This window comes from Dunckerocampus dactyliophorus, chromosome 4 (assembly GCF_027744805.1).
Source record: "Dunckerocampus dactyliophorus isolate RoL2022-P2 chromosome 4, RoL_Ddac_1.1, whole genome shotgun sequence".
NCBI lineage: Eukaryota > Metazoa > Chordata > Actinopteri > Syngnathiformes > Syngnathidae > Dunckerocampus > Dunckerocampus dactyliophorus.
Genome location: NC_072822.1, coordinates 12,860,036 through 12,874,447, shown reverse-complemented (window position 1 = coordinate 12,874,447; position 14,412 = coordinate 12,860,036). Strand labels below are relative to the sequence as shown.

The window sequence follows — 14,412 nt, the reverse complement described above, 5'->3', positions numbered from 1 at the left end:
TGGACAGGCCAATCAATGGTGGAAAGAACCTTGCCCAGGGCCTTATGCAAATGGAGGCACGTCCCGTAACCTCGGGAGTGAACATGCGCACTAGATCAATGGGACGAGGGTCGGACCTTACAGCAAGATCAGCCTCAGCCAGTAAATATGTAATGATGAATCCCTTAAGATTACACTGAACTTACATGAACCAGCTTGGCTTCTTACATTACAAAGTGGCATAAAAAGAATTAGGTATGGCAAGAATCGGGATGGACAGGAACAATCCTTTGAGTGTTAAGAACAGATTGGGATTGCACTTCCTTTTCGCTAAGCAAAGCAAGAAAACAACAAGAGAGAGACTTATGAATGGACCCCTCAATACTTGTGGGAAATGGGTTTCTATTGCATCACCATGGCAACGTGTGTGTTTTGAGGAAGAAAGCAGAAGTGTATTTGACTAGTTAGCTAGAATACACACAGGATGCCTGTCGAATAATCCAAAATCGCTGTTATTCATAAGCTATCTCAAAAACCAATCACAAGTAGCGTATTATTCCATTAATAGTGATAATAATGATATTTTATAATAGAAAAGCAGAAAAGTTTAGAGACTTAAGTTAAGATTTTAACTTTTTCATTAGGAACACAATGAGAAGGGAGAAAAAGAATGATCAAGTTATATATACTGTCCAAGAAATAGTGCAGACAATGGAAACAATGCACGGAAGAGATTCCTGAGGCAAAGTGACCATTGCTGGGTTACAGTAGAGAGCAAAAGGTCCATGTGTGCCGCTGGGAGGTGGACTAAACTAGTACAGTTGGATCAAAATACAACATATACAGCAGATACACAGACATCTGGTTCCCAAGTTTTTAAACAGCATGAACTAAAGTGAAACATTGTATAGAATTGCCCTTAGAGGTTTGCCATGTCTCAGATGACCTTTGGGGCCCTGGAGGGAGAACAAAAGTTCGGAAAACAAGAGAAAACTAAATTAATGTACAATACCAGGACTAGACATATAGGACTTCAACTATGTGGACATGTACCAAAAGAAAAGTTTAAGGAAACGGTTAAGATTGTGAGCACATGGTGCATCTCTAGACTGTATTGATCTTCAGCCTCGGAAGCACGTGGCAAAATACATGAAACCTCACTTAAGTATGCCATCGTTTACAATACATATTACCCCATACAGGTGCCAAATTGGTACTCAAACAGTGCCAGTGCTTAAACAGTGCCCAAAGTGGTACTTAAAAGAATGAAAACATACAAATTTGTCAAAAAAAAAAAAACAATACCTTGTTATTTTTACATTTTGTGACATGCAAGTTTAACAGAACAGCCATTCTAATAATTCAATAATATAAATTCACCTTCCACCTTCAAGCATCAACACCAACATAGTCTTACAGCTATGCAGCAAGTACAAACCTGAATAGACACCCTATAGTGCAGCTCTCATGTGAATTAATATGCTTATACATGATAAAAGTGCCTCAAAGTACTACTCGGAGAGCTAAATCTTTTCTCCGTTTCCTATCATAACTCTGCCACAGGTCTCATGCTTCACAAAAAGGCCTGGCACTGTCTACATTTGAGTAAAACAAATAAAACAGCCAGTATGTGTGGAACCATGTGTTATATAAAAGAAGAAAGGACAAACGTGAGCATCCACGTGAAATGAATGAATGGTATATGTTTTCAGTGACTCAAATGATCACGTTAGACATTAGACAGTTTGGGAATGCTTGCTGCACAAGGAACATGACTAAGTTAGTGCATAAATGAGAGCCACATGGCAACACACCTGTCAAGCCAAAGCAGTTTTCTATTGATACTTTTTGATGGTTTATTGGAACATTACGAAGAACTGAAAACAGGAATGAATAAACAAGAAAGAAGAAACTAGGCCTTGATTTCTTGCAAGTGCACATGGACATAGAGCAACGGTAAATTAAACAGGCTCAATTAACAAGAAAAAAACAAGACACTCTTCCAAAAAAAAAATAAATAAATAAAAAATAAAATTTCCAACAATATGGGAAGGCTCGCAAGAGGTAAGGAGCATATTTCCAAACCTCCAGTCTTCCCCAACACTACAAATGTAATCTCAAAACCAAAGATGCTCACGAAACATGGGGAGAAACACCAACAAAGGTGAGCATAATGGCGTCGTATTGAAGGGAATACTTCACAAAGCCTATTGTGAGAGTATCCTTTTCAGGCGGCAAACCCGCTGTAATTTGGTCTGCGTCATCTGCCTCTAGTCACAATGCAGCACTACAGCTTTGAAATGGATGGCAAATGAAGGCCATTTGTACATAATCACAGCAGATAGAAGAATTCAGAAGCCCTACAATGTGTTGTTGAGGTAGAAAGAAAGACCTTGGTCTATCTGTGGCAGCCAGCTACACTAAGGTTTGGCAAGGGAGGTCTTTTCTACAGAAACAAGCAAATCAATTCAAATCAAATCATCTTGCTAGCCGTGACATTTAAACAGTTCAATTTACATCCTTATGTTAAGGGGAGAGCCGCTCTCTAAGATGCCTATTCATTCACAAGGAAATTAGACGTCTATATTTCACTCGCTTAATAGAGCAAATATGCTGTAGTGCTAGTGAGGAAGAAACCGTGTCTTTTCACAGCGTACAATGGGCTCGCCATTGTATGTCATTATGAGTGACTCACAAAAACACAGAGGGGATAATATACATAATATAGACGGGACTGGAAAGAAGCTCCACACATGATATGCATGCATTGCCACATTCACACACAGGCAAGAACGTAGCGACACACACACACACACACACACACAATTTCTCAGTGCTGATGGTGTATGTCCTGAGGGCTGCCAACCTGCTGTGCAGGCCGGCAGGCACTTTTGTCATGGTGGTCCTTTTGTTTCACATCAAACAAAACGCCACAGCTTTGCATATGGCTCCACTAATTTCTGCTAGTGTGCCCCAGTCATTTATCATCGCCTCTCACCCTCTCCTCTCTCTCTCTCCTCTTTTCCGCCCCTAACGTGGCTCTGATAGCTGCTCACCACCTAGCTGTTCTCCTTAAGAGTATACAGGATTCTCCAGGCTACAGCTGACACACACACACACACGCACACAGATATGCACATGCGTACAAATGCACATCAATACGCACATACAGACGAACGTAACCCCGTAGACTATCTGTGCAGCCACTCACAGACCTAGACAGACTCACACATACACACACCCACATCAGCACACGCAGACGGACATGTTCACAGGAAACTACACAATGCTGCACCGCTTGCAAGCCCGCCAGCTATGGAAAACCTTGAGATTAGGAAAAAAAAAAAAAAAAAAAAAGAAACAAGGCGTCTCTTCATCCCCTCCAGAAGCAACATACATGATAGCACTCTAGAGTTGAGAAGGCGGTTCAGATGTGTATATAACCATTAAATAGAGACTTTCAGAATTTATGTTAAATAATTACAATTTACATGTTACAATCAGAAGCACTATAAATCACTTTGTCCAAATGTAAAGCACATTTTAAACCTTTGACTATTAGGTGAAAAACGTGCTGTCAGCCTTGATTACGCGGCTGCGCAGAGGGCGCTTGCGTTTGAACGTACTGCAAACATTGTGTCACGCCCTCTTCCTGCTTTGAGCACATAAAGCATGTCCCACGTAACCCGCACGCACGCATGTTTGGTGCCAGCTAATGATAAAGATTTGAACAAAGTTTAGTTGCCAACGTAAGCTATCATTGAATGTGTAGCCTATCGTACTAACAACACACCTGAAATTGTTAATTGACTGTGTGGGACAGCTGTGAGTAACAATTCATCTCATTCGGGTCAAACGACAATTTATTCCACTTTTTATGCAGTTGAACTTATTACTCTTCATTCTTATGTGAGTTCATTGTCAGTATTCACGCATTATCAACTATGTTCTGTTAAGTCTATTCCATACGTATTATTTAGTATGATTGTCATATGAAGTAGTTACGGTGACAAGAAAATTTGACTGCTATTTGACCACCTTATTACATTACCTTATCATTTTCCTATGTATTCAACCAGAAGAGAGTGCATCTGGAATACAGGAAGTGAACAAATGTATTGATGTACAACGGATGGGGGGGGTAGGATTAAATAAGCTTTGCTTCTTCCTACTCCTTTTGGACATGCGGATGTGTGAAATGTAATACGTGATGTATTCTAATGTAACCTGTATGCACGTTCAAATACATTAAACAATTACCATTACTATAACTTGTAATTGTGAAAAATATAGACCTTTTTTGGCACACTTTGTTCTATTAAACCACTATTGGTAACATATGTTAGCTGGTGGTGGATTATTACATTTTTGAGTTGAAAAAATGTAATTCGGAGCCGAAGACATACAGTAACTTTAAAACAATATTTCTATAATATTATTGATATATTGATTGATATTAAACTATGTCAAACCCCGGTAGAAACCATGCATTCCGGTCCGTAAGTACATGAACGACTGGTTGTTTTATTAGTTTGACACATTTAAAGAAATACGTTTTGGGGAATAAAACTGTTTGCAGTGTGAATGGGATCAAAAAGCTGGGAAAAAAAGTATATTCATATCAGTTTCATGTCTATACATTCAGCAGTGAGCTTAGCGCAGGATGTGTTGAGGTTAGGTAAGCACAAACTCAGGAAGCAGTGTGGAAATGGGCAACTTCCGACTAAAAAGAAAATGGGGGTTTTATTTTTTATTTATCTGATGTTTTCTGGAAAATACCATTACCTTTTCAATCAAAAAACCTCTTAGTCATTTTTGGAAACGTATGAGATGTTTTGTTTCTGATATTACTTGATTAATTCTATGTGCTGCTTAATGATGGTTATGACCATAAACAAAAATGTCAATAATAATAATGAATAATAATGAATACAAAACGAATCCATAGTGCTGTCAAACAAAGGAACTGAGAAGTAGAAGTGGGAGTGTTTTCACAACCGGCTGTTACCATGCCAGTCATGAAGCGAGAGTCCTGCACAGAGGGCAGAGTTGGCCCTGCTGCTGCCCTGAGAGTCACCCTGACTGGGCGAGAGGGGGGGATCCGGTATAAAACAAAAAAAATGAGAACAAAAAAGAGGGCTCAAGAAAAGAAAACAGTGTTGCTAAGTAGAACTAACTTTTGCAACAGGGCTGACTCACCAAGAAGTGTTTTGCTCTCGTGTCCGCCCTCCCATCCTTCACAGTATAGAGTGGAAAACTCCAAAACTCAACTTGAACATCTCTACCCACAGCAGACACTTGTTCACTTAACACACATGACGCAAGTGAGATTTATTATAGAAAGAAACTGATGGCCCTCTGCAGAAAGTGTCACAAAGACATTTGGCCAGTTTGTACTGCATGTATGTTCACTTAACTCTGTACTCATGTTTTGGAAGGGGCTGTTGTGGCGGCTGGCTGGTTGGCACCCACACATTTGTACGCCAAGAGACAGATGCCTTCTTATATAAGATGTTATATAATACTGCCCCGTCCTTTCCAATAAAACTGCTCTTTTTTCACTTTCGGAGTGCATAGGTTATATTGGGATAGACAACCCTTCTGTAACACGGCTGCCACACCAACACTTCCATGTTCAAGCCGACTCCTGGCAATGAGGATCAAAAGATTGGAGGCTAAGATGGCAGAATGCTCTCTTTGTGTGTGTGTGTGTGTGTGTGTGTGTGTTTTACCCTAAATCTGGTCCTGGTTTTGTTCTTTTGGAGTGAAACTCATCAGCACTCATTGGCGAAAGGAATGATGTGGACTTGTAAGTTTGCTGAAGGTACTGTACGTGTTGTTGGGATACATCATGTTGGGTTTAGTTGTTCTAAAGATAATTTAGAAGTATTCTGAACAAAAAAGTTACAAGGAATTTTGGGCTACTCCAATCATTGGCACCTTATAGTGTTTTGGGGACAAAATACAGTGGAATCTTAAAGTTCGAACAACTTCCCAGGATGCTGAACAACCTTTTGAAAGCCATTGGAAATGATACGAGTGAGAGTCAAATTGTTCATTAATCATTAAACCTTTACTAAGTGTACTGGCAATATTTAAGCAATTATTTTTTTCGTCTCCTTGCATTAACACTAAACATAGCTGACCTTGCAGCGTACATTGTGTTATGCTTCTTTTGCCATTGATTCTGACTTACCGTTGCTTGAGCGCCCCGGACAGAGATGCATGCACTGCTCAACTCAATTTCCAGTTCTACGGTTATCATTACACTTTTTCTCTTTGTCATGACAGCATCCTTATGTATATACATGTATATCTGTCTATACAAATATACAGTCGTCCGTCGACACATCACGGCTCGCATTTCGCTACTTAACCGTATATCACAGTTTACATATATTCATTCATAAATCATGCTATTTTATGGTTGAATATGACCTATTATTAGTAAGCAAACATTACATATTTGTTTCCTTTATTCAGGCATAAAAATGGCTAAATTAACTACAATACAAATTTAAGCCATTAAGAAGATGTATACAAATTGTGAATGTAGTATTCTACACTGGTCACTAGGTGTCAGTAATTGTTAAGTGAGACAGCAGCAGTCTTGATTGCTGAAAAAACAGGCTTTTGTAAGTTGTAAGTTTACATTATCTCACAGCAGGGACAATACTAATAACATAATAATAATAATAATAATAATCATTATCATAATAATAGCATGGGCTACTGTTGTGGCCATAATCCAGCTAAAACTCAACTGTGAACCTCCGACATCACTTCCTGTCTACACGTCCGGAATACATTTACTGCAATACACGTAAGCATGTGTCTTATTTATGTCTTAAATGGCTTATTTTCTCTGCTGTGACTCTATGGGTGTTATTTCATGTTTCGGGGGCTCTGATAAGGTTAAAAACCGTCTTTAGAAAATTGTCAACGAATTTTCTATGCCATAACTACTATGTTTTCCATTTACAAAGGAAGAATCCTACTTCACGGAAATTCATTATCAGTCGGGCCTGGAACCAATTAACTGCGATAAGCGAGGGATTACTGTACACAATAAGCAAATCACACTTGAGGAGTTAATTCTGTAAATGCTCAACTTATCTGAAGTCTCAGAAGATTTCCTTAAAAAAACTTGCAGGGGAAACAGACATGCGTGGTATACACAAGTCATGGGAGAAGTGCATTTATTGTTCTCCCCAAATTTGGTTGCTTTCCAAATTGAAAGACCTGGGGGGCATTGCAATTTTGAGGTTCCACTGTATGTTTGCAGAACAGCGGTATGGTACTGGACTGTTTTTCTTGGTGAGATTTTCAACTAAATTCTCATGAGAGACTGCTCTCTGTGGTGGCATCTTCATTAAAAGCACCACAGCTGAGAGGGAAAAGCAACAGTGACCTGAAAAGGATTTATGGAATGTGTTTCTGCTTAAGAAATAGTGCAAGGGTTAAAGGGTGGAAAAAAGGGTGGGGGTGAAGCAGAAAGAGCAAGCAGCCTTTGGCCCTGTAGCTTCTCTCCTTGCACTCACACTCAAAGGCAGTTAGCTCCTCTTTGATGTAGCTATAATTAGTCCAAACGCAGTGTTTTTAAAAAGAAATCAAATTGCAATGAAACACTTGAGCGCGCCACACAGGGGTTAACATGCTCAAGAGCAGGGGAAGCGAGCAGGAAAAATTAACAGCGAGCCCTTTTGATGGGCTTGATCAGAAATGTATTTATTAACTGCAAAGGGGAGCAGTAATTAACCCGCAGACAGCTTGTTTTCTCTGGGTCTTCTCATGTGTCGAACAGTTCATCCCGCAAGGCTCTCCATTCTGCACACACACATTTTCACACACACACCTCCCCATCCCATCCCGCTGGACCAATTTCTCCTCAATTAAGTAGATGGTGTGTGTGTGTGTGTGTGTGTGTGTGTGTGTGTGTGTGTGTGTGTGTGTGTGCGCGCCAGACTTAAAGTGCAGTGAGCAAGTTCATGTTTTTGATAACGGTTAAGAAATGTATACCAGTTGCTTTAAATCATTTGTATATTTGTGCATGTGCAGTAAGGTTTGCATTTGGCTAAAATGTCAAACAGCCCAGAAAAACTGCAAGTGTATATCTGTGTTCCCAATTAGTCTCAGATTGGAAGGCGTAAAGGAAACGCGACAATAATAGACAACAGAAGCTTGTAGGGCCTCTAGGGAAACCTGGCGGTGGCATTTACGAACACTGTCAGTTAAATGAACAAAGAATATCTTTCAGCTCTTTGTCTTGATGTTATCAGCTCTATACTGCATACGCTGCATGCGATGTATTTATATACACACGCACTGTACTGCATGCATGTGCTTAAAAGTATTCTCTCTTGACAAGGACACTACTTAAAAGAAGACAGCAATCACCTCGCCAACGCATTTAAACACACACTGAGATACTCACTAAAGGAATCACGGAACGAAAGAAGGATACAAATCTGCAGAATAGTGAGTTGTCGTCACACAGCCGGAAAGCCCAAGAGATTGTGCGGCTGTCACGGACAAAACACTGCATGAATATTTAGCAGCCAAATTAAAATTACAAAACACTAAAAAAAAAAGAATAGGTGGCGTAAAAAGATAGGAAATAAAATATTCCTGAAAACACCACCTTTAGTTCTCCACGAGACTATATATCCTCTTTCTAGGACCTGAGAAATGTCCTCAATAAAGTGGAAGGAGGTGAATCGACCAATCAATCGTTCATTTCAAGAAACTGGAAGCAGTCTGGTAGCCTGACTGTATTCACCGATTCAAACACCTCTGGTACTTAACCGTGCAGGTACTTGTGCGAGACCCAACGAGCTAGATATTAGTACAAAAAACGGCTGTTCAAGTGTCAATTTCTAAAAATATATTTACACATTTTTACAAATATAAACATCTGTACAACAGCATATGGTATTTCATATACAACAAAACCAATTATTACCTACAGAAATGCATTGAGGTTTGTAACACTGGTTAATGCATCACAGCATATCATAGCAAAACCCAAATACCATGAAAATATGCAGAGTAGCGTTGACAAGAAACATTAGATACTTAATAAAATCTGGATTTGGTCTTACACAAATCTTTGCTAAATCTTTTCCTTCAGCCAATCCTGCTAGGTTATATCTGGCTGTATTGTACACGGGGCCATATTTTCAGAAAGCCAAGGACCAGTAGCTGGACGTCTTCCTTCAATATTTGTCACGCACTGCGTGTCAGCCTGCTCGACAGTTTGCTCACTTCTCAGTTTATGTCTTTAGTTCCGGTTTTCATGCTCTTATTTTGTATTACTTCCCGTTTTTTTCGGTCGCCTTTAGTTTCCTGCTGTAGCGCATCTGGCGCTACTTTGTGTGTTATTATTTAGTTCAGCCAGTGGCGTCTTGCCTTCGTCAGAGCACTGTTTGTTGCACGCTTGCTTGTTGCTGTCTCGTGCCTTCGGTGTGTGTTTTTGCCTCGAGCTGTGCAGGGTTCCCTTTTTTCTGGTCTGCTTTTGAGTTAAATAAAAGACTTCTACCTGCACTAGGTTCCCGTCTCTGCAACTCGGGGTCATCGCCACACCAAAATGTGACACTATTATTCTTATTTGTCCATCACATGAACAGAAAGCTCCATCATATATTAAAGCTTTTATGTCACCAAAAGGTAGTCATAAAAAGTCATAAATCTAATCAGAAGCAGTACGTTAACACGACAGTCAAGAAACGTTTATACAGTCATCCCTTGCTACATCGCGGCTCGAATAACACTCCTTCACTCTATCGCGATTTTTCAAAAATCAATAAATTAATAAAGGATCGCTGTTTCGTGGTTGACTTTGGGCTATTATATTGTGTGGAAGTGGCACGTTTTTGGCTGCTAAATTTGTCCTTCTTCCCCACTCAGGTTCAAATCCATTCTTAAGTTTAGAATAAATAAATCGGAGTCTAACTAGTTAGCTTAGTATATTGCTACGTTTAAAGCAGCGGTGGTCTCTTTTGTCACTTCAGAGATCCCGTAGCCTGTGCATAAGCATTGCACAATGTGACGTAGGCAAAGCTAGTAGCTAGTAGTAGTGTCGGAGTGTACGTCTGTGTGTGCCACATTCATGTCAGATTGGCATGAATATATCAAGTGACAAACATCATAGTGAGGATGGATGATGTTAACTGAACTTGTGGACCAGTCTGATGCCATTCATGGGCCAGATTTAGCCTAAGGGCTACCAGACGAATAGCTCTGTTACGGTGTGTCTTACTTTCATTGAGGGGTAGGGTAGGTAAAGAAGAAATGTGAAACACTGACCAATTCAACAAAGGACAGTCCTCCGTAGCTGTGGGCCACGATGAAGACATTCTTGGCTGCAGCTTTGGACACAAAGTGATCCCACACGTACAACACGTGTTCCTCAGAGGAAGTGTTTTCCTAGGGAAAAAAACACACACACACACACACAGACTTTTCACTTTTAGAATTACAGCAAACTTTGACAGAGTTGGTGAAGAATCAGCCAAACAACTAATTGAAATGTCATGCTACAGTGAAAGGAAACAAAAGAGAAAGAAAAGTGATGGTAGCCTGAGGAGATATCTATAAAGAGGCACTCTTTACTGAATCAATAAGCCTTGCATATTGCAAATGCCCTAAATGTAAAACTCAATAGGCTTGGAGAGGTAACGTTTAAATCTTAATTTGTAACTCGTTGCTCGATCAATGGCCTATCTATACGCCAGTGGCTGTCGCATGGGAAGACACTTGGGAAGGTCAAAAGAAAAATAACAAAAAAGACAAAAGATACACTTCCAGAACTACACTTGCAGAACCAAAATCTAAATCATCACACACAATTGCATACACAAAAAAAAAAAAAAACATGGAAAAATAGACACATTGCGACAAGTCAACATGTTTAATTAAAGAGTGATGTAAAACACTAATCCAGGGCTGAAAAAGGAGAGGAGTGAAAAGGGCATACATTAATGAACTTATGGCATTGATTTGGGACTCTGATTTCCTATCAAACTGTCTGCTTGGCAATAAAAATCAACAACACAATCCTGCACAACCCATGACGCGGATCAAACCACTTGTGTCCCTAAATCACAGCACCAGCCCGAGTGTACTGTGTGACGGATATTACCTGGCTGGACGTACATGGACATGAGCAAACACATATGTCTCTTATCTAGCATGCTGATCTAAATAGATAAACATTTCTTGAACCATTGATAACTATTGAGTGTCAAACATGACTTCAATACAAACAATTAGTGATGAGAGGTAAAGGACAGAGGAGTCTTTGGAAACGTAATATTTTTACTAACTGTGCTTGCATTTTACCGAGTAAGAGTATACAGTCATGGAAAAAAATGATCAGACCACCCTTGTTTCTTCAGTTTATTGATCCATTTTAATGTCTGGTACAACTAAAGGTATGTTTCTTTGGACAAATATAATGATGATGACAAATATAGCTCATTAGAGGTTAATTTAAGAGCTGGTATCTAGCAACTTCCATGGTTTCCTTGATAATAACCAAAACCACTTAAGTTCTTACATGAATAGCTGTAGCATTGCACTGCCGAAAAATGTAACTCTTGAGCTATTTTTGTTGTCATTGTTATATTTGTCCAAACAAAGGCACCTTTTAGTTGTATCAGGCATTAAAATGAACAAGAAACTGAAGAAACAAGGGTGGTCTAATCATTTTTTCCATGACTATTTTCACATAATAAGAACTGCTTTGATAGCTTTGCTCGAGGAGGTGATGCAAAATGCAGAGGGAATTTTAACAGTGGCACATCGAAACTCAAACGATGAAAGAATTTGACATAAAATCGTGGAATACTATCCCATCGCAGATTCCATACAATCTTTAACTTTACAGGCAATGTTTTAAGCAATGGTTTTACATTATCAACTGTTATACAAGCGTAAAAATAAGTTAACCACTGTATAATAAAACTACTCACAAACAGACACGTAATAGAGAGGGAACAGGAGATATCTGCAAACAGTAGCCATACCGTCACATAAGGGCAATTAATAAAACACTTGATATGTATGTTACTGCATTGTTGTTATTGTTATACGCAGCAAGTACCATTTCCACTTGTATGGTAACAACCATACTTCATTATTGGCTCCCTTCTGTGGTGGCATCACAAAAACACAACAAAACACACATTCAAGATTCAAGATTCAAGAGAGTTTTATTGTCATGTGCATGGTAAAACAGCAGTTATACCATGCAATGAAAATCTTATTCTGTTCATTCTCCCAAGAAAAGAAAGAAAACAAATGAAAGAATAAGAACATAAGAAACATAAACACATAAACATAAATACCAATAAATTAAGCAACAACAACAGTGTGTAGTTAATCCTAGTTAATCCTTAAAATGCTAACCCGGATTCCAACAATATTCCATGTGATGTCACATGCGGTGGTTTTGTGTTTGACTTTCTGTTTTAAGAAATGGTTTAACTCCAATTTGCATGACTTTTGTGGTGTTTGACTTTGTGGAGGCACAATTTTAAACTCTGTAATGTATTAATTGTATTTACTTTATTTTATATGGGAAAGTCTAAGGTCATAGACATCCTGGAATACATTATATATTTGACTTGGCACTTATAATACTGTATTTCTTTGAACACACTTTTTTCACAAACTGGACAATTTTCTAGTAAACGTTCTACAAAAAAGTGAACTATTTTCCCAAAGGTTAAATGGTTATTGTTAAGGTATATTGTTTTTACACCGGTTATTACAAAATTACATCACAGATGGCCGTGGTTGAATCGCCTGATTTCAGTTGCAGGCAGCATGGGTTCAGTCCCCACTCAGTGACGGTGTTAATGTGAGTGTGAATGGTTGTCTGTCTCCATATGTGCCCTGAGATTGACTTGCGACCACTCCAGGGTGTAGTCTGCCTTTTCCCTAAAGTCAGCTGGGATAGGCCCCTGCTCGCTGCGACTCTTAACAGGACAAGTGGTAGAAAAAGGATGGATGGATGGATGAATATGATCAACATTTACTTCTTCAACCAGCACACAATGACAAAGTTTGCAACTAATCACATTGTGCAAAATCCTACTAAATTCCTGTGACAACAAACTGACTATAATAGTGCAGTGTATACTTTGTGTGCACCTGATGTGTGTTTTTGTTGCTGTGTTTGTTTCAAGGTAAATTAACCTGTCAGAGTGTTTACAGCGAGATAAGCAGGAGGGGGTGTAGCGTCAGCACCCACCTCCACTCAGCGGGTGTGATGCAAGAGCAGGCAACTGTGCTCTGGCCTGCCCTCCTGCCATCAGGGTTGCGTGTGTGTGTGTGTGTGTGTGTGTGTGTGTGTGTGTGCGTGGGCTAGTGTTCATGGAGGAGGGCATGCAGAGACAGAGATGTCTGTCTGAAAGGCTGTGACATCAAAGTCTTTTGAAGCCTCCCCGCTCTCCCCTCCGCCATGTCGCCCTTCATCAGCAAGGCCTGTTTCATTAACTCCATCCCTCGCTTCTACCTTCTGCTACCTCTTGTTCTTCACACACCTACTTTGTAATTGCATCTGACATAAGCCAAGTTGGTTGTGTTGCAAATTTATGTGTAAGACATCTTCACTTTAAAAGATGCAGTCCTTGTCTGCTTATTTATTTATAAGAACATGATATAAAAGCTTCATAATGGCAGCTGGAACGCCTCCATTTCCATTCTTGTCCCATTCCCACCACCTCAAACACAATCCCATTTTTTTGTCCTCACTCTCAGCAGCACAAAACAGTGACTGACTTCTACCTGGCATGCCACTGTATAGTGAATTATCTAAACAACATTTGCATACTGCAATTATTTCCTGGGGTTAATTAGCTGCAGTGGAGCGCACCGCCCTGCGAGACCAGCCTCCTGTCACCGGCTCTCTCACACACACATGCACACTATTTTATCTTATTTATTTATTTGTTTGTGTGTGTGTGTGTGTGTGTGCCAGGGCTGTCAGAGGAGTGTCCCAACTGCACACCTGTTGCCAGCATCCTTCATCAATGACTGTCAAGGGAGAGTGAGGAAGTGTGCTGTTTGTAGGTGTTTACAGGGTGCACAGTAATCCATACTGTCCCCTCAGATGATATAAAATACAATTCTCCTCTCTAGATAGCCTCCATAACGAGCACTCTGCAGAACTACATCAAAAAAGATGTGCAGAGAAGGCATCAACAACCAGACAGAGAGAAATTAGAACGTATAAAGTTCAGTTATCAACTCACTGACAACAATACGTATACACAAGCTAATGTGATCCAATAAAAGAACTAGAAATGTAGGGACATAGTCGACCAGAATGTATCCCATTCCACATCAATTGTACCAAATGATAGCTTAAATGCACATGTATTTTTAAGGTACAGTCAGGTTCCAATAATAATGTCACCTCAAATGAAA

At 39.7% G+C, this 14,412-nt stretch overlaps 1 protein-coding gene across 4 annotated transcripts in view; it reads right to left on the bottom strand.

Annotated features, from left to right (window-relative positions):
• fam172a (family with sequence similarity 172 member A) overlaps positions 1–14,412 on the bottom strand; it is a 190,853-nt gene that overhangs the window by 81,017 nt on the left and 95,424 nt on the right. For all 4 annotated transcript variants that reach the window (XM_054772503.1, XM_054772501.1, XM_054772504.1 and 1 more), the window contains exon 8: positions 10,285–10,404. In XM_054772503.1, coding sequence (XP_054628478.1) covers positions 10,285–10,404 — 120 coding nt within the window. The remainder of the gene's footprint in view (positions 1–10,284; positions 10,405–14,412) is intronic.